Here is an 18839-nt window from a genome sequence, read left to right as displayed (position 1 = left end):
CACCGTGCTTTCTCCCTCCCGTGAACTCCCAACAGTTCTCACTGCTGAGACTTTTCTCTGTGGGTCTGTCCTGTGTCTGTGTGTCTTTTGAGCAGAGACACAGGCTGCTTTTGTTCCAGATGAGCTCTTCTAGGGTGTTTGTACACTAGCAGCCTTGGAAGAGCAAAGGGCAAGTTTGTTTACTGTCCAATATAACAAATATAATGTCTCTTTTCAAGGCAAAAGTCAGGCAAGCTTACTGCCCTTGTGAAAGACTTGGGCTCCCCACGCTCAGATTTGGGTCCTTTAATGCAGCCACTGTGAATGCAAGGTCGCTGGTCCCCTCTGCATCACCCTGTGGGAATTGGGGCTTAGGGAACTGTGCAAAGCACGATACTCTGGCTACGGCTGCTGCTGTGAGTAATATAGTCCTTTGTCTCTGGTTCCTTGGGTTGTCTGCCAGCAGCCATGAAACTGCAGCAGGGTAGCTTGTTAGCCTGCAAGTAGGATAAAATTCCAGACCCTTCACATTTCTTGGTGACTACTATTATCATTGTTATTGTTATTATTTGGTTGCAGTAGCTCCTAAATACTTTTTCATAACAATCTACCCTTTCCCTCCTCTTTTGTCATTGGTTTGTGGAAAGATTGGTTTATAGAGAGATTGGTTTGTGCAAAAAAATCTTTTTTTCGGTGGAATGTTCTGAATCATGGATTGAGCTGATTGCTTCCTGCGATGTCATTTACCTTGTTCCTCTATACCATGTTTTTCCACCCAAATTATTTATTTATTTATTTTTTGCGGTACGCGGGCCTCTCACTGCTGTGGCCTCTCCCGTTGCGGAGCACAGGCTCCGGACGCGCAGGCTCAGCGGCCATGGCTCACGGGCCCAGCTGCTCCGCGGCATGTGGGATCTTCCCGGACCGCGGCACTAACCCGCGTCCCCTGCATCGGCAGGTGGACTCTCAACCACTGCGCCACCCGGGAAGCCCCACTCAAATTATTTTTCATATGGTTTTTTCAGCTTCCAACTACACAGTCTCCAGACCTCTCTTGAAACATTTGACTCTTGCTTAATGCTTATTTCTAGTCTCTGTTACTACATTGAAGTTTTTATGGACAGGACTTCTTTTGATTTGTCTTAAGGAAAAAACTCTCCCACCTTTCCTCATGAACACCATGACTAGAATAACAGCAATTGCTGAATGAAAGCTCAAGGTAAAATGATTAAACCCTGAGTCTGATCAGACAGTGGCCACCCTTCTCCTCCTGTCCACCAGAGGGCGCATTCCACATTCAGGAGCACCCCAAATCTGAGCTCTTGTCTGCTTTGACTTACCTGGGTGTCTGTGCACCATAAATGTAGCTGAATGAATTAGTAAGGGTATCAAATGCATTATCAAGTGGAGCCTTGGTCTGGTTACACTTCATCCTACACAGGAGCTCCAGCTGAGACCAATGAAACCTCTCTTTTGACTATGATTTCATCATCACTGCGTTTCAGTCTACTATGCCGTGAGTTTGAAGGCCAAGACCAAATCTTGAAGAATGGGTTCCTATGAGTTTTCACATTTTCCACCAACGTGGAAGCGTATGTCAAGCACGCAATCCCCAGTGTCAGTGTACACAAACCCACTGCTGACACACAGCACAGTGGCCTGGCTAGAAATTCTGGACCTTCTGCTACTTTGATAGTTACAAACGAAATAGATTCCCAGTGCCCTGCGGTGTAAGGATGACTTGAACAGTGTTGAATCTTACAGAAGTGAAAGAGGAAGTGGCAGAGGGTGCTTTCTGAACTCTTAAGTGAATTTATTTTCTTCTATCTTTTTCACTTTGCTTAAGGAGTTCAGAGTTAACTGAATAATCCACTCCCAGCAGCACTTGACTTTCCTGAAATCTAAAGGGTTCATCCTAAGCAGATATTGTATCCGGATGCACTGTTTTTTTGCATTTTCAAAGCTTCCCGTGCAACCGCAACTTTTTGAGGTCACGCGAGGCCGAGTCACCTTGTGTAGTAGGATGAACGCGGTGCGTTACTGTTTTCTGCTCCAGAGTTGCTCAAACTCTGATAGGGGAGGATGTGTCAGTGCAATTGAGAGGTCTGGGTCAAGTGGCACCAAGCCTGTGGGCTTCCCTGAAATAGACCTTTGTGAGAAAGCAGAAGCTTTCAGGAAGGCAGGCGGGCACAGCTCCCCTCTCCCCTCCTTCAGGGATTCCTTTGGTCTCCGATTCCTCAGCGTTGCTGGTGCAGAGCGGGTCGTGGTCTGCTGCTTCTCACTTCTAATGGTAAAACATTTTGGAGGCAGAATCTCTTGGGAGATTTGAGTGGGCCCAACGTGAAGTTGCTTCAGGTGCCCCAAGGTGTTGTGAGATAGAGTTCTGAGGGCGACGCCTCTGTAGTTATCTTTATATCCACCTCTCTGAGCTTGGCTCTGTACAGACACATGGAAGGTTCTGGTAAGTGTGATTTAACTTGCCTAGAGAACGGGGATCTAAAGAACAGGATACCAGATACCTTGTCCCTCACTGCTGCTGTCACTGCGTCTCTGCCTCCCTCCTTCACACGTTTATCTCAAGGGGATTGCGAGAGCTTTCTTCACCAAGACCCTTAAAGCTCACTCTGGGGGCGGCCCGCGCGCAGCCCTAAGAGCTGGACCGTCTGTACTCGCTGAGCCCAGGTTTCTCTTTCCCACAAAGGAAATCAGCCGGAACTTGAGATGGAAACAATACTATCCTGTCGCCAGGAACGTTGGCTGTCCTAACGCCAAGCAAATCAACGAAGAGGCCGCTTTTGCCCTTTGAGAAGTTAAGGGCGGTGCTGTAAGCTGCACTTCTTCCTGAAATTAGCACCTCTTCCTTTGTCTACCCCTAACCCGAACCTCGCAGCCGCCTTGGGGCAGGCATATCTATGGGCGGCTAATTGATGGGCACACAGAAAGTTAGGTCACCTCCACACTCCTTCCTCCATCCTGTCGCTTCTCAGCCAATCCTGGGAGTCAGATACATGGATGACACATCGTCCAAAAACTCAACCTAAACCCGTCAACTTCCAGCCTCTACGTTCTGTAACTTTGACCTCCGACGCCAGGGACCGCGCTGACCGCTAGATCGCGCTGTCGGACAAGAAATCCTGAAGCTCCGGACCCGCCGGGAACCCAGGAGTCGGAGGGAGAAGAGGTGGGAGCAGTGAGAGTGAGGTGAGAGAGATCCCCAAACTGAATAAGTCCAACCAACTCTGCCGCAGTCGATAAATATCATCAATTTGTTGCAAATACTAACGGGTTCCAAGGGTCACGAAGAGTTGGACGCACTACTGAAGGGCACAGATTGGAAGACGGTTTACACGTTTTTAAAAAAATCTTTTTTAGTGTATTTTTTTATACAGCAGGTTATTATTAGTTATCTATTTTATACATATTAGTGCATTTTTACTCGTGTGTCCGCTTTCCAAACTGGGAGCCCAGCGGAAGGGTCCCCTGAGGTCAAACAGTGCAGGCCGCACGCTGGGAGGAACCCCGCCCACGCCGGCGCACCTTTGGATACGTTTGAGTTGCACTCGTGTCCCCTGGGATGTAGATGTGCGTGTGTTTGTGGATGTGCATCTGTGTATTTCCCGACGGCAGTGTCCCCTCCCTTCTCCTCTCGCCATACTCTGGAAGTTTTCCGTATGATCTTTTTTCCGAGTGAGGCAGTGCTTTGGGGGCCGGTGGTTTAACGTTACCTTCACTTCTTCGCAGCAACTATTTTCAAATGCATTAAATCTAAGCATGCGGACGAGAATGCTTTGAGCAAAAGAGGCTGGCCACGCGGGTCCCCGGCCGCCGCGCGGGGTTGGAGAGCGGCGCAGTGCGCGTCCTCTGGGGGCGGACGCCTCTCCCACCCAGTCTCTGCGGCCTCCAGCCTCGGGAAGGGGAAGCCCGCCTCTGCCCTCTGCTCCCCGGAGGGTGGCCGACTGCTGGACTCCCGCCCGGGCTGACAGATGCATTTGCGGCTCTGAATCAAATCGGCAGGGGAGAACTCTTTTTTAAACCAAGAATATCAACACCCAGTTAAGTTGCTTCCTAGTCAACACCGCCATCACAATTTTTTTTTAAGTACATAAAGAAAAAGCGCGCACGCGCGCGCGCGCGCGCACACACACACACACACACACACACACACACACACACGCCCACCTGGGCGAAATGCAAACTCCAGCCAGCTTGGGCTGACGTGCAAACAGTTTTCCTTTTCTAGACGGGAGTGTGGATTTCCCTGGGGAGTCCGTATTTCCCAGGGGAGTCCGTGGCGGTTCCAGGCGGCGGCGCAGCACTGCTGGGTGCCCGGAAGGCGGCTGCCGGGACTTGTTTGCTCCACGCTCTGTCCCCGAGGCTGCCACCCGCCTACGTGCGTCTGTGAGAGGGGAGTGGAGTGAGAGTGCAGGTGAAGGGCTGCTACCCCGGTGATCACCGCACGCTGGGGTGTGCCCGTCGTGTTATTCACGCCCGGGGCGTCGGGGGGTGAGTGAAGGGGAAAAGGGCTATGCATCGTGCGTGTGTGGGCTCTTTGTGTGAGCTCCCAGCTAGACTTCGAGTGGGCCTTGTGTACTCGGGGAATGTGCAGAGGTGGCGATTCCCATTTTCCTCCATTCTCTCCCTCCAAGTCTTCTCCCAGGCTTCCTTCGGCTTTCGCTGGAGCAGCCTGTGCGTGGGGCGGAGTGCAGGGGACCGTCGGCCCTACAAGTTCTTGTCATCATTCTAAAGGCAAATTCGTAGGCTATCGCGCCTGGTGAAGGGAAGGCCAGGTTAGCAGATGTCAGACCAAATAGGGAAAAGAAGTTTACGCTGGCCACACGACCTCCTCCTGTGTTGCGGGCGGTGAATTCCAGGGAGGCCGCTCCTGCGTTCCCCTCCGGCCCCCTCCTCCATCCCCAGCAGCTTAAACTTGTGGGAGTAACCCCTGGGCTCCAAGAGGCCAAAAGGTGCTGGACTTGGGCTGAGCGCACAGACGTGTGTAAAGCGGTTTTCTGATGCCACAGTGTAGGATCCCCGCGCTTCCTCCGGTGCGTCAAGTACGATTTGGCAACCCTCAGTGCCAGGCTCCGCTCTCAGGGCCAAGAGGTGGAGCAGAGCGAGGAGGGGCGGCAAGACCTCGAGAAGGTGCTGGCAGAACGTCAGCCCCGCGTTTGGCCTCCAGTTCCCAGCAGTGCGGGGCGGGGGGAAACTGACTCCCCTTAGTTGCCTTGACCCCGGGGCGTTTTAAGGGCAGAGCTTCCCTTCCGAAGCCTCGACTCGCGACCAAGTTTTGCTCTGGCCCAAGTGAGAAATTTCTACGGTGGATGTACCTCCTGAGCGGCTTCTAATTTTGAGGATCCCTAGGTTTCCTAGCGTTCCTTGCCCTCTCTCTTGGCTCCAGTTAAGCTTCCCAGCTCCGTCCCGAAGCCCCAGGGGAGAAAGACAGGACTGGGAAAGCCATCCCCTCTCTGAGCCCCTCGCAGGCGACCATCCGGGTTTCCAATCGCCGGAGATTGAAAAAGACAGAAGGCGTGCCGCGTGCGCAGACAGTTAGTTAATGGAAACCCTGTAAATCGGTTTTAAGTGCACCCAGGACGGAAGGGGAGGAAGGTGTAGGTGGCGATGATGGGGGATGGGGCTATGATGGGGTGGGGTCAGCCGCATCCTCGCAGTTCTGAAAACGAGAGCCGCTTACTTCCCTCCCATCGTTCTTAATTTAGAAAAATAAATTTATTAAAATCGCACGGATAGGGAAACCCGAGCTCCCCAGCCCGCCCCAAGCGGAGGAGTGAGCGGATTCCCTTGGCAGTGAACCCGGCTGCGGCTGTCCCCCTCCCCGCTTCCTCCTCCCCCTTCCCTGCCCCCCTCCCTCCTTCCCGGCGGGGCACTGCTACTACGGCGATCGCCACCTCACGCAGAAGGAATGCTCGAAGTATGCACACGTTCCCAAAAGTAGACCTCCTTCACCGCCGGAGGAGCATACATCACCCCGTGGCAGCCGTCCACCTTCTCAGGCGTTTCGTAACCGAGTAAACTGAGAGCTGGGAACAGCCCTCTATTAAGTAGCCCGCGGCGCGGAGCCTCTTCCCACTCGACGAAGGCGAGCCGCCCCAGACGCGTCCGCGCGCCGGCAGCTGCGGTCCCGGGCCGTCTCCGCCTGCCCTGCGGCTCCCGCCTCTCCGCCCGGGATCCTCCTTCTCTTACAAGTCCGCCCCGGTGGCCCTGCCGCTGCCCACCTCCGGGCAGCCGCCAGGTGCGCCCGGAGCGCAGCGCCGATTGCCGGGGCGCGCGGGGGCCACACCGAGGGCCGGCTTCTACGACGCCGGGAAGCCGCTATCGCAGCCGCTACCTCGGTCACCACCGCCTCAGGTCGGTCCGGCTTCCGGCCCCGTCACCTCGTCCCTTCCAAAGAAAACTAGGGAAACTTGCTTCTAGCCTCTTCCTTGCTCGGTTCTAAGCCACTAAGGAGCCCGAGCGGGGACCGTTTGGACTTGTGCCTGAGATCTGCCGGGTATTCTGAGCTTTTTGTGATTCGTCTGTGTCATTGAGGGGGAAAGAATTGTAGGTTTTCTGAAGAGCTGATGCAGGGAGGCTGTGCGCGCGTAAGGCACCCCGTTCGATGTGCCAGAATGTGGAGGGATTTCGTCTATAGATGCTTCGTTGAAATTGACGCAGGGCGCGCCGGCTCCTGGGGCCGCCAGTCCCTCAGGGCCTCGCGGCTGCCGCGGTGCCGCACGCGCGCAGGGAAGGTGTTTTAGCGATGCACGGCGCGGAATTCTTTGGAGGGCCGGCGGAGGGCTCTGCCCCTCGTCGAGGCTGCGTCGGTGTGTGTGGCGTCCGGAGACAGACTCCCGGGCGAGTGATCTGGCTCCTTTCTCAGCTTTTCAAAGCATCCCACATGGTGGGTCAGCTCAGCTCTCGGGGACTCAGCTTTGGCCGACTTTATCCAGCTGCTGGAGACAGCTCCCTCCCCCGACCTCTCCCCCTCAGTGCATAAGTGGACGCCCTACTCAGGGTCGTGGAACCTCTGGGGGAGTTTCCATCCCATATCCAAAGAGGGTAGGGATCAGAGAGTTATTTACGGAGCGGGGACTGTAGCCAGGCAGCAGAAGAGGTACAGCAAAGGAGGCACCCGTAGGGTCCTTACGGGGCTTTCTGGGACCCCTTTCCCCCCAAATCACCCCGGATTATGTGGCCCTCTGAAGTGTGCTGGAACGCTGGGGAGGGACGGGGCAAGAAAGGAAATGAGCGCTAAACTCGGTCCTTGGGTAACGAATGTCAAGGTTGCCGTGGGTGACGCGCAGGGGATCTGGAGGCACCCCGCGGGGTAGGGGTGAGGGTGTCATTTCCTTTTTTAACTTGACAAGGGAGTTAAAGGAATTGGCCTTTTCCAGCGGAGAGGGGGGAGGGGACGAGTTGGCAAGAGGAGATGAATCCCGTAAGTCTCCTACCCCTTTCCCCACCCCCGCAATTGACTCGTATTCATACATGAGGGTGAAGTGAGGGAATCCTCGCTGCCACGTAGGGGCGGCCGCTTTCAGATTTTATGTCTGAGAGTGCTCAATGAAGTGCTGCTAAACATTCATATAAATATTTTGGCTAAAAGGAGATAAAACTTTTTTTTTTTTTTTTAACATATGGGTGGAATGCCTGGCTGGCTGGCCGAACTGATTCTATGTTCAGATAACCCCGAGGCATGATTCCTTGTGCCGCTGAGTCAGGTAGCCGATAGGTGGCGCTCTAGACCCAGGCAATAGCCCTTCCACTACTCAGGTTTTTGTAGCTAGCGAAGAGGTTTAAAAAAAAAAAAAAAGCAGCACACGGTTTTTCGCTGGGTCGACTGTTAGCCTTTAACTTTTCTCGAGCATGACTGCCAACAGAGTTGGAAATTATTATAGCAAAGTTAAGGCCAGATGATGGGACAATGGGCCAGTCTCACCTCTTGCTTTTCACTGATTTAGAAAAGGGTTAGAAATGTCAAAGAGTTGTTAATTAGGAAGAAAGAAATTGCTAGAGTTCTTGGATCCCCAGAGCAGCGACAAAAGTTTAATCTTGGCTTCATAAAAATGAGCTCCGGGCAATTTGGCACACCCGTTCATCAGACATTTAAAATGCAATTTACACTCAGGTCCAGGAAAGCTGCCCTAATACATTGTGCCAATAATTTGGAAAGACACGGTTGGAGGTTGTCAGTTTCTTTTCTCAAAGAGGGCTCGACCTGTGGCTCATTTTTGAATTCCCAAGCATGACTTCTTTTTTCACGAGGACTGGTGTGTTGTCTTACAATCATTTATGTACCTCAGAATCAATTCTCTTTTTATGTTTTGCTTCTGGAAGCCCCCCCCCCCCACTTTTAAGTTCGTTGCTAGTAGCTTTTGTCTCTGAATTGGACCTTAGAATATTTTGGAAGATTTCCTTCTACTGACATAGGTTAGGCACCTACTGTGTGCTGGGAACCACAAAAGACGAATAAGACTATTTGTCTTTAAAGAATTAATAACCTAGTTACAGAATCAGGAAAAATCAGTGTAGAATGTATTCTCCTCCTGAGCATATAAGCCTGTAATCTTCTGGAATAAATGAACAGTTAAATGAGATTAATTATTACTGAGAATTTTATTAAAAAACATCCTGGGAGGGGCTTCCCTGGTGGCACAGTGGTTGAGAGTCCGCCTGCCGATGCAGGGAACACGGGTTCGTGCCCCGGTCCGGGAAGATCCCACGTGCCGCGGAGCGGCTGGGCCCGTGAGTCATGGACGCTGAGCCTGCGCGTCCGGAGCCTGTGCTCCGCAGCGGGAGGGGCCACAACAGTGAGAGGCCCGCGTACCGCAAAAAAAAAAAAAAAAAAAAAGTCCTGGGAAAACAGGAAGGAGTGCTTTGTCTCTTCTATTGCCTTTCCCTTTTTATGATGTATTTTAGAGTTGTTTTTTTCCCCTCATCTTGAGTAAAAGATTTATCAGCTGTGAAGATAACACAGCTAGCAGGGGGTCAGGTTTCTCTTGGTCTGCACATATTTCTGTATAATCCATGTCAGACCTTCAAGAGCTGCGTATTTGTAGGCAGAACAAAAAGAGAGTAAAAGAGGTTTATTATACTTTTCCAAATTACCCCGAGACCACTAAAGTACCGTTACCTAAAGAGCTCAGCAGCTAGGATAAAACGGCTGGCCAAATAAAACCCCCAGCTGGAAGAGGCATTTGGTTGAGTCAGGGAAAAGATGACCTCTGAATTAGCCATCACCCAGGGGGATGGAGTTATGTGGGGCGTGGTAAGGCCTTCACCCCGGATGTTAAGCAGGGCCAGCCTCCAGGAAAACAGGACCCGCTTTAAACTTGAACTCTCTCTTAGTGCCCGTGATTAAACTGCTGCAGATGAACTTGACTTACACTGCTTCACAATAGGCCCATTATATGCTGGTCTGGGCCCTATGGTTATTAAGGCAGATCTGGTCGGGTCCTGGCCCGGGTCCAGGCTCCAGTTCTAACCTGGCTCCCGGCCTGCCCGGACCCGGTTCTGACGCCGTCACTGCTTCCTCCCGCAGATCCCTTCATGCGGCTTTGAGCCCCGAGGCCGAGCATGCGGACCAGGCTTCCCCCAGCGCTCGCCGCCCTGGGCGCGGCCCTGCTCCTGTCTTCCATTGAGGCAGAAGGTAAAAGGCTCTTCCCTCCTTCTCCCCCGTGACCATGCAGAAGTCTAGAAAGGAAAGAAGCAGATCTTTCTTGTCTCTGTTGCTTGCTGTGTTTCTCCCTGCGCTTCGTGTGTTCTCCCGGAGTTTCTCTCCTTCGGAGAAACGCCCCCTTCTCTGAGGTCAGTCCATTTCCCAGCTCTCAGGTCTCGCTCTTTCGTATTCTGCTTAAGCCGTCCCGTACAGTGCTGTGTGCTCTCCTTGCTCTGGTCTCTGCGGTGTGCTGTCCACACTGCCACCGACACGGCCGCCTTCCGAGAGGACCAGCCGTCCGGGAGGGGGCGACGGCTGCACCCAGCTCTGCGGGACGAACACCGCCGGGGGGGGTACCCAGGAGCCCCGGAGCGCGGGCGCACTCGCTCGTGCGCGTGGCTCGGGACTGCGACCTCGGTGACAGCACGCAATAAAAGACTCCAACAGAGCCGGCTCTGCGCGTCTGTGTGTTTTGTGGGGAGTTCAGTCGGCTAGGCGGGCGGTGCAGGCAAATGAGGTAGCAGCCCAACCGCCCAGGGGACTGGCGGGCCAGCAGAGATCCGGGACGCGGGGTGTGTTCTCGCGGCCCGAGGTCGCCGCTGTCTCTGTTTGGTTCACTGGGCTACGAGACCCGTGGCTCAAGCCCAGGCCCAGCCCCACGCGAACAGGTTGGGTCTGGGCCAAGGTTCTCAAGCTAGGAAGCTAGCGGGCGCCTGGCAAGCCGGGCACCACCTACCCCTCCCTCCTTCCCTCAGCTTCAGACCTGAGTGCGGAGTCGCTCAGAGGTTCGGAGATGGGTCTCAGGGCCTCAGGGTCTGCAAAACGGCTCAGTACGCTCCAGCCCTTGGAAAACGAAGGACTTCTGCTAGAGTTTTAACCTTGTTTTAGGCTTGCTGCGGTGTGCACTTGATGCCTTCTTTTCTCAGCATTCGCGGAACAAGCCCTTTCTGTATATTGACCCAAGAGGGGCTTCTGTGTCCTCTCAGTTATCGTTGGAGACCTGATAAACTAGATTTATTGTTCTGCAAGGTAAATGGGGTAATACCATAAAAGACATCTTAAGAAATGTATACTTTTTTTCCAATGCAGAAATGCCCCCGATGAAATTAAGGGAGGAGAGCAATACTTCTGTGTGGGTCAGTGTGGAAGGGGGGTAGGGCGGGGGGGGGGTTGTGTTTCTTAGAGGCTGTGGGGAAGGAGAGCTGTTTTATGACCACACTGAGATTTTCAAAAACTTTCTATTGTGTTTGATTCTCTAGTTTGAGACTGCAGGTACAAAAGACTAAGATTGGGCAAAGCAGAGAGTCTTCAGAATGTACGGCTTGTTCAGAAAAGTGAGGGAAACATGCTGGCTCTTCTTATCTGATTAATACTTTATGAATGTAGAGGCTTTTCAGAGTGGCCTCTGTGAAGTAATATTCAGCTGAGGTTGCCTTTAATGTTCCTTTCTATGTCGTTGTTAGGAAGGAATTTCACTTGAGGAACTTCTGGAAGCCTTACTAAAGATATTTTTAGATAATTCACTAAAGTGGCATATTTATTGCTCATTAAGAAAATAGTTATTTGAAAATCAGAAAGGGTTGAGAAGTCTTAGGACAAGGATTGGGTTGGAAATGATGTAAATGGAAAAAAATCAGTTCTGAATTGGATAATGGCTGGTTAGCAAAGTGCAGTTGAAAAGAACATTTTACTGTCTACATTACTGATTGTTTCCGTATTTCTCATAATTTATCTTTTAGATTTGTATTTATTTCCACATTATACAGCTCTTTCTTTTGCTTTCTTAAGCTGTTTCTCTTCTTGTCTCTCACCCACTTAGTCCAGCATTTAATAATGATCCTTTTGTAAGATCTGTTATTTGGAGGGGGCCTTATTCTAGTTTGGCACTGTCAAATAGAAACAGACTGTGAGCCACAGATGCAAGCCACATATGTAACTTAAAATCTTCTGGTTATGACATTAAAAAAGGAAAAAGAAAAAGGAGAAATTAATCTTTATAACATATTTCACTTAACCTAATATATCCATAATATTACCATTTAAACATGTAATCAATATAAAAATTATTAGTAAGATATTTTGCATTCTTTGTAGCTAAGTCTGAAATTGGGTATGTATGTTACGCTTGCAGTGCATTTCATCTGGACTGGCCACATTTCAAGCGCTTGATAGTCACGTGTGGTTTGTGGCTCCAGTACTGGACAGCAAAGCTCGGGTGTTAATTACTAAGTGGCCCCAGGAGCCTGGGAAGGGCTAACAAAGTTTGTGGCCAAGGCCTTTCTGGGGACAATGGGCTGCAAACAGAATTTCTCTGAAGTATTTCTGATGGCACATTTCACAAATTCAACTGGCAGCCCTGCTTCTTGATATGTTATTTTGATCTTAGTTCAAAAGTAGCCATTGTGGAGGGTGGGAGGGAGACGCCAGAGGGAGGAGATATGGGGATGTATGTATATGTGTAGCTGATTCACTGTGCTATACAGCAGAAACTAACACACCATTGTAAAGCAATTATACTCCAATAAAGATGTTTTAAAAAAAAAGGGTACATTAAAAAAAAAAAAGTAGCCATTGCTACTTTTCTTTCCCTTTTGCAACTCATGCTTGTACTCTTGTATTCATACTATTTTCCAGTCAATTTCTACTTACTTTTTTTTATATGTTGAAAGCTCAATACCTTTAATTAAAAGGTTTTGGCGTTCACTTTTTGCATTGCTCCTTTTTTATAGGGGTACCACCTTTGTCATGTTGTTTTCTTCTACTTACTTATACATGGAACTTTATTTTTCATAATACAGTATTTGTTCCATAGAAATAAGAGTGAAAGTGATTTTTTTTTTGCTTTTAATATTTGTAATTTTTAGCTACAGCATAGACTTTATTAACCTTATAACCTGGCCAGTGCTCTGTAAGATCTAGAATGTGTAACTTATTTTTGGTTCCTGTATCATACAGTATGTAAATTGCCATTTAGAAAATTTAACGCTTTGCATTTAAAGATTAATGGCCAGTGTTCCCTGAGAGTTAGACGCCTTTCTAGTTAATCTAGAATTTGAGATGGACATATGTTTTGTAAAAAAAATAGAGTTGTAATTTTAGTAAGTCTGATTTGTAGTTCATAATATATAATGAACGATTGGATATTTTTAGTTCATGAGTGAGTTGAAGTCTTAAGCTTTAATTATCTTACATCTAGGTTAAGAGGCTAATTAATGTATATTTCTATACTCCTGTGTCTAACTTATGTTCTAACAGAAATTTCAAACTCGATGGGAACTTATAGATCATCTGTTCTAATCCTCTCATTTTCCAAATGAGAAAATGAGGACCAGAGAAGCTGAATAACTCAGTCAACTAACCTGATTGCCTAGGGACAAGGCATAGACGAGACCCAGGTCTTCTAGTCTTGGTTTCGTGCTGGTTTGCCCACACTGTGCTGCTTTCTTGCTTGAAAACGGGTCGACCCAGTCAGTTTCATGAAAGGATGCATTTTGTAATCTGTACAGAATAATTTATTACTTGTCTAAAATATTAACTTTTCAACTGCTTATTTTTGGTATCTTATAAACACAGACGAAATGAGTATCTGTATCATGGCAGAGATCATTAAATTTATACTAGCTTTGGAAGGAAAAGTTAAACTAATGCATACTGAATATAGTAAAACCACACTTTGTGCACTTCTCAAGGTTTCTGCCATTAAGGTAGTACCCTTCTCAGTGTTGCCATCACAAAGATTAGACTAAAGGTCTTACTAGTTCATCAAGATGATATTTTAGTAGTGTGTTCTCAGTTTTCCTTTACCTTTAATACATTTTATACACTTGCCAAATCTTACTAGACTAATCTCCTCCCACCTGTCCGTCCATCTATCCATCCATCCATCCATCCATCCACCTCTGGGTAAACTTTTATGTCTTCCTCTTGGGTGCCATAATTAAAAACAATGTTTTGTGAAAGAATTATATGTCAAGGTAGATACTTTGGTTTCAAAATTGCTTGAACAAGTTGTAAAGTTAATATACCAAATTCTATCTGTATCTGAATTGGAGATGTCTGAATAGCACATATTGATTGTTGACCAGGCATCAAATAAAGGTTTTTTATAGAGAAATACTTATGTATATTTTAATAGGCAAATACATATCAATATTGGTTTCTAAAGTTAATCTTCCACTCAAATATTTCTTATTTTTTACATTTAAGCAAATATGGTAGGAAGCTGTATGCTCTGGAGTCAGACTATGGGATCAAAGTTTTCCTGCCTATTAGCTGTGTTAACCCTTGCGAATTTCACTGACTCACCCGTTAATCAGGGATAATTAGGCCACTCTTCTGGGTGATCATAAGAAAAGAAGGAGACAATATATAAAGTGACTAGCTCTCTGCCTGTCACAGAAGAGACACTCAGCAAATGCTAGCTATAATTATTCCTAAAAAGTCCTAAATCCTGCCAATTTATCTAAGGAAGATACCAGCAGAATGCAGTTTTCATAGCATAGCTTTTTGATAACAAAAAGCATTATTCATAAACATGAACTTAAACTGCTAGTGTTATGAATACTTAAAATTTTAGTTTCTTCACTATCAGTATTCAGTTTTATGAATATATATGATTGCTATCTTATTTATTTATACTTTTACTTCTCTTTGTCTTCGTTCAGATTCTTCTTCTACACAACTATGAGTCTTTACAGTCATGATCCCTATGTAGGTAGTTCATCCTAGAAATATTCTGGCATCTGCATAGACGCTGCTTGTAACAATGCAAGGGCGGTTGTGAATTATTTTTATATAAAATAAAAGATTTTCAAAGTTAATGAAGATACATTTCGCATTGATTCAAGTTGACAGGGGTCCACACTCACACCTGCTTTATTATCTTTTTTCATGAGACAAACAAGCAAAATATATAAACAGAATGGCAAGCCTAAAAGGTTTTACAAGAGATAAAAGTGGCAAGAAGAGAAGTGGAAAGGGCTCTCTGTTGTACACAAGCTGGTCGGCCATTCTTTCCTACTTTTGATCCCCAAGTACCACATCTGAGTTTCTATAAACACCTTAAAGTCCTCTGAAATGTTAAAGACTTTTCCCAACAGTCAATTTTTCAGTTTTTCTGGAATCCTGGTCATTTGGAAATCAACAAGGTGGGCGGCTGCTGCCCCTCAGCAGCTTTAACCTAATGTCTGCTGCTTCAGGTCAATTTCCTTGCAAGGTTGGTGGTACTGTTTTTCCATGTACTGATTTTTTTTAAAAGCATGCTCAGGCCAGTTGCCTCTGCCTTTGCATTAAATTTGTCCTGAGCCATTGCTACTGGAACAATATTTTATAATGATATTCTTAATACCTATTGTCCTATTAACATCTGTTGCATGCTTGTTATACTAAGTGATGACTGCCAGTAAACCTCGCAAAACGGTTACAGACAGCAGAATGTTGAGTAATTAAACTATGCATGTAGATTAATAGTCTAATCTCACTGCCTGTGTATGGATAGTAAGAAAATAACATTCATTCCATTACTAGCGTATCCAATAAGAATAAAAAGCCATCTCCTACAGTTGGAAGCAGCAGTTCATTAAAGCAAACGTTTGCTTAATTTGTATAATTTCCATTAAAATGTGCTATTAATATTACATAAATACCTAACCCCAGTTCAATTCTATGACTCATGTCTCAAAGCTACTGCTATAGTTCAATTGACCTTTAGGAAAACCTAAAAGGAGACTGTAATCTCTCAAAAGAGAGACAAAAATTCTGACTCACCAGGAATACTTTCAATCCGAAACACTTTAAGAAGAGTATGGCGGAAAGTCATCTTATTGTGTGGACCTGCTTCAAGAGTAATACTTTTTAATGCATCGACCATGCACTGACAGTGAGTCAGTACAATGCTGCATGATGAGGCATGAACACTGCAGAGAGAATATCATTATAAAATATTTCTGGAATGTCTTTGTGTAACGACTATTGTACATGGAGGCTTTCATTCATTGTGGGAAACTAAAAACAAGTCAACATTTCATTGACACATGCATGATGCTGTACAGTTTTGTATGTAAACTATTGCTTTCTGTACTTTTCAATTATTCCTGTCATTGACTTCTCCAAGATTTATGCGCAGTCGTGTCTTCAGATGGCTGATCCTTCCTCACTATTTTCTTTAAGTTCTGTAAATAAATGTCCATAAATATACATTGATGTTGTCTTTTCATAATTAACCATTGTTTTGTAAAGGACCATACTGGCATTTTAATTTAAAATGCCACTTCTAGTATGGAGTATACCTGCTGCAAAGGAAAATAACAGCGTTGGTTTACACCTTGCAAACGTACAGCAAATTGGTGTAAACAGGCAGAATGTTTGTTAGTTTTATAAACATCTGTATATCACTCTTTATATACTTATAACTGATTGACACCCCTTATTACTATTTTTGAACATTGGTCTATATGAATACAAATATACATTTAAATGTATATTTCCTTGTGAGACATAACAGTGCTAAATTTCCCATGATTCCTCCTTTTTATTTCAATACATTTTTCATCTCTGCCACAGATTGAGAATTATCAAACAAAAATTAATAACAAGGCAATGATGCAGAGAATGAACCAAAATATCATTGATCCTTTTCCACATTATGGAAAAAATGTATTATGTCAGTGTTCTCACTTAACCTCTGTGGTTGTAAGCAGGTTGTGATTTGGCATGCTTATTCAAAATGCACTCAGCATGTATCGAAAGTTCCTTAATTGTTATGTGAATTGTTTGCATATGTGGTTATTATATGTGATTTCATTGTACCTGTATATGTACTTGTATCCAAATATGTTTCTATTATGCTTGATTTTGCTGGCCATTCTTGGATGACCGAGCAACTCAAGAATCCAAAGTGTTTTGTGCTGTCTTCTGTAATATGTATACTCTCTGATGTTTTGTCACATCTTGTCAGCTTTTAATTTTATTCTCGTCCAACAAGATATCTTTTATATTTGTTGGAAACAAATTTATGCAAAGACAATTTTAGTAAGCTTTGCTCAACACAATTCTTTATTAATTAAATTGACCGTTTTGTGACATTGGAAAGTGTAACTGATATCAACTCTCTCTCTTGCAGTTGACCCACCTTCAGACTTGAATTTTAAAATTATAGATGAAAATACTGTTCATATGTCATGGGCAAGACCACCTGATCCAATTGTGGGTTTCAAAATAACAGTGGACTCCACAACGGGTAAGTTTTGACATGTTGGGATTTTAGGACAGAGACATCAAAGGTGATATAATCTGATCTTTTCCCCTCCTTCCATTTCATTATGAGGAAGCCAGGATTTAGAAAACCTGAGGGGTTCACCTAACGTCGCAAGATATTTGGTGGACTCAGATCTCCAGATTTCCAGCCCAGGACCCGTTATTATATTTTTATAGTGTTAGCTTTATTAACTTGGTTTGCTGTGCTAAGCTGTTGTTACTAAAAATAGACTCCCCCCCGCCCCGATCAGAATATTGCTGGTAATCTTTGCTTTTATAAAATAGAATGATCACTTCTTGACATTCTTCTTGAATCACTTAATCTGTCCAACACTTCAAGTGACAAGTGATGAAGTGAGTTATTACGCCTTGCCCAGTGTCCTGCACACTTCAGTACCCAGGACACAGATTCTGGGATGGTGGTGAGCTGCCATGATGGAAGACAACGATTTACTAGATAGATTCTGTAGATCCTAAGGCTAAGAGTCTTTGAAAGAAGAAAACTTGTTTTGCTTGTTCTCAAAAGTTTTCTTTAGTATTCGTGATGTTGCCCAAGTGTGGAGAACCCATCTCTGTTGATTAACTTTTATTTCTAACGTGGAATGGGAAAATAACCAGTTTTACTAGCACTGGCCAAGTGGTAGGAAGAGGTCTGTATCGGCTGACAGAAGCGATAGATGATGTCAACATGACTTAGCACCAGAGCCGTGTTTACATACTTGTGGCCTTTAAAAAACACCACTGACTTTAAATCCTGGTTTATCAGGAAATTGGGAAGCTGTATTTTTCTCCCATACGATCCAAGAACTTAAAAAGCGATCAAGAATTTACTTTTTATTCCTTGAATATTTTCTTCCCAAATATATTTGCCGTTAACTATTTCATTTATTCCAAAGCAGAAAAACAGTTGAAAAAGAGTTCATCTGGTTTCCAGATGTTGGCAATGACTGCCTCCTATACCTTAAAAACCTAGCAGAGCCCCGGTGTCTTGTTTTCCCATGGGGGCCCTGGTGGGTTCTGCAATGCTCCACATGTAAACCTGGAGCATTTCTCAGGGTTCTTTTACATTCGTTACCTTTTTTGATTATTTATGTTTTGATGAAAATTTAATATGTTTAAGAATTTTAAAAGTCACTTAGTCCCTAAGAACTACTGTGTTTCCTGATTGAATTGAGCATTATCATAATCTAGAAGGAAGTACATAATTGTCAGTATATAAGGAAACGCTCAGTACACTGTACCTTGAAATGTTTGATACCTAGTTAAGTCAATTCAGAGGACCATGGTTACCCATTAGCGTATGCTCCCATCCCCCGCTGGAGTACGGAGGATGCACTTCTGTAGAAGAGGATGCTGTTTCCCAGTAGATGTTCCTTTTCGCCTATGGGGTTTGTTGTCTTTGAGTTGATTTTCAGCCCTTCTTTTTCTTTCAGTGCTCTCCTCCAATGCATCATTTAAAATTAAATTATTTTCTGCTTTATCTCTAATTTATAAAAAAATGTGTTGTCTACCATTAATATTCAAAAATAATGAGAGATTTTTGTTTGATATTCTGGTATATCTTTAATCTAGAGGAATACTTGAGTCCACAAACAAATATGGAATATGATTGTAACAAGTAAAGGCAATGCCAGTCCATTTATTGAATTTCTAGAATTCAAAATGTTTGTTTTGGAAGGCAGTAAAAAATAATGTTTGGGTATTCTAAAAAAAATGTGTATTTTGAATTTTCAGATTTTGAGTATATGTTATGTTAGATGTGAAAAAAGTTTTGTTGCACTGATGTTTTTCTTTCTATATTTTCAGATGGGCCCACTAGGGAATTTACCCTTGCAGCTAGTACCACTGAAACTTTATTAACAGAGCTCATACCTGAAATAGAGTATGTGGTGACAATCACTTCATATGATGAAGTAGAAGAAAGTGTACCAGTTATAGGCCAATTAACAAG

The 18839-nt window shown here is 45.6% G+C and overlaps 1 protein-coding gene across 8 annotated transcripts in view; it reads left to right on the top strand.

Moving 5' to 3' along the window:
• Positions 1–18839, top strand: part of COL12A1 (collagen type XII alpha 1 chain) — a 137642-nt gene that overhangs the window by 17504 nt on the left and 101299 nt on the right. For 3 of the 8 annotated variants that reach the window (XM_079939140.1, XM_079939137.1, XM_079939142.1), the window contains exons 1-4: positions 5433–6345; positions 9518–9625; positions 16755–16871; positions 18695–18838. In XM_079939140.1, coding sequence (XP_079795266.1) covers positions 9553–9625; positions 16755–16871; positions 18695–18838 — 334 coding nt within the window. In that variant the 5' untranslated portion in view covers positions 5433–6345; positions 9518–9552. Of the gene's footprint in view, positions 1–5432; positions 6346–9353; positions 9626–14233; positions 14850–16754; positions 16872–18694; position 18839 lie in introns of those variants that run through there. The other 5 variants (XM_079939138.1, XM_079939139.1, XM_079939141.1 and 2 more) reach the window with 5 other exon arrangements.

This window comes from Stenella coeruleoalba, assembly GCF_951394435.1.
Source record: "Stenella coeruleoalba genome assembly, chromosome: 12".
Taxonomy (NCBI): domain Eukaryota; kingdom Metazoa; phylum Chordata; class Mammalia; order Artiodactyla; family Delphinidae; genus Stenella; species Stenella coeruleoalba.
This window is presented reverse-complemented; position numbering and strand designations above follow the sequence as displayed.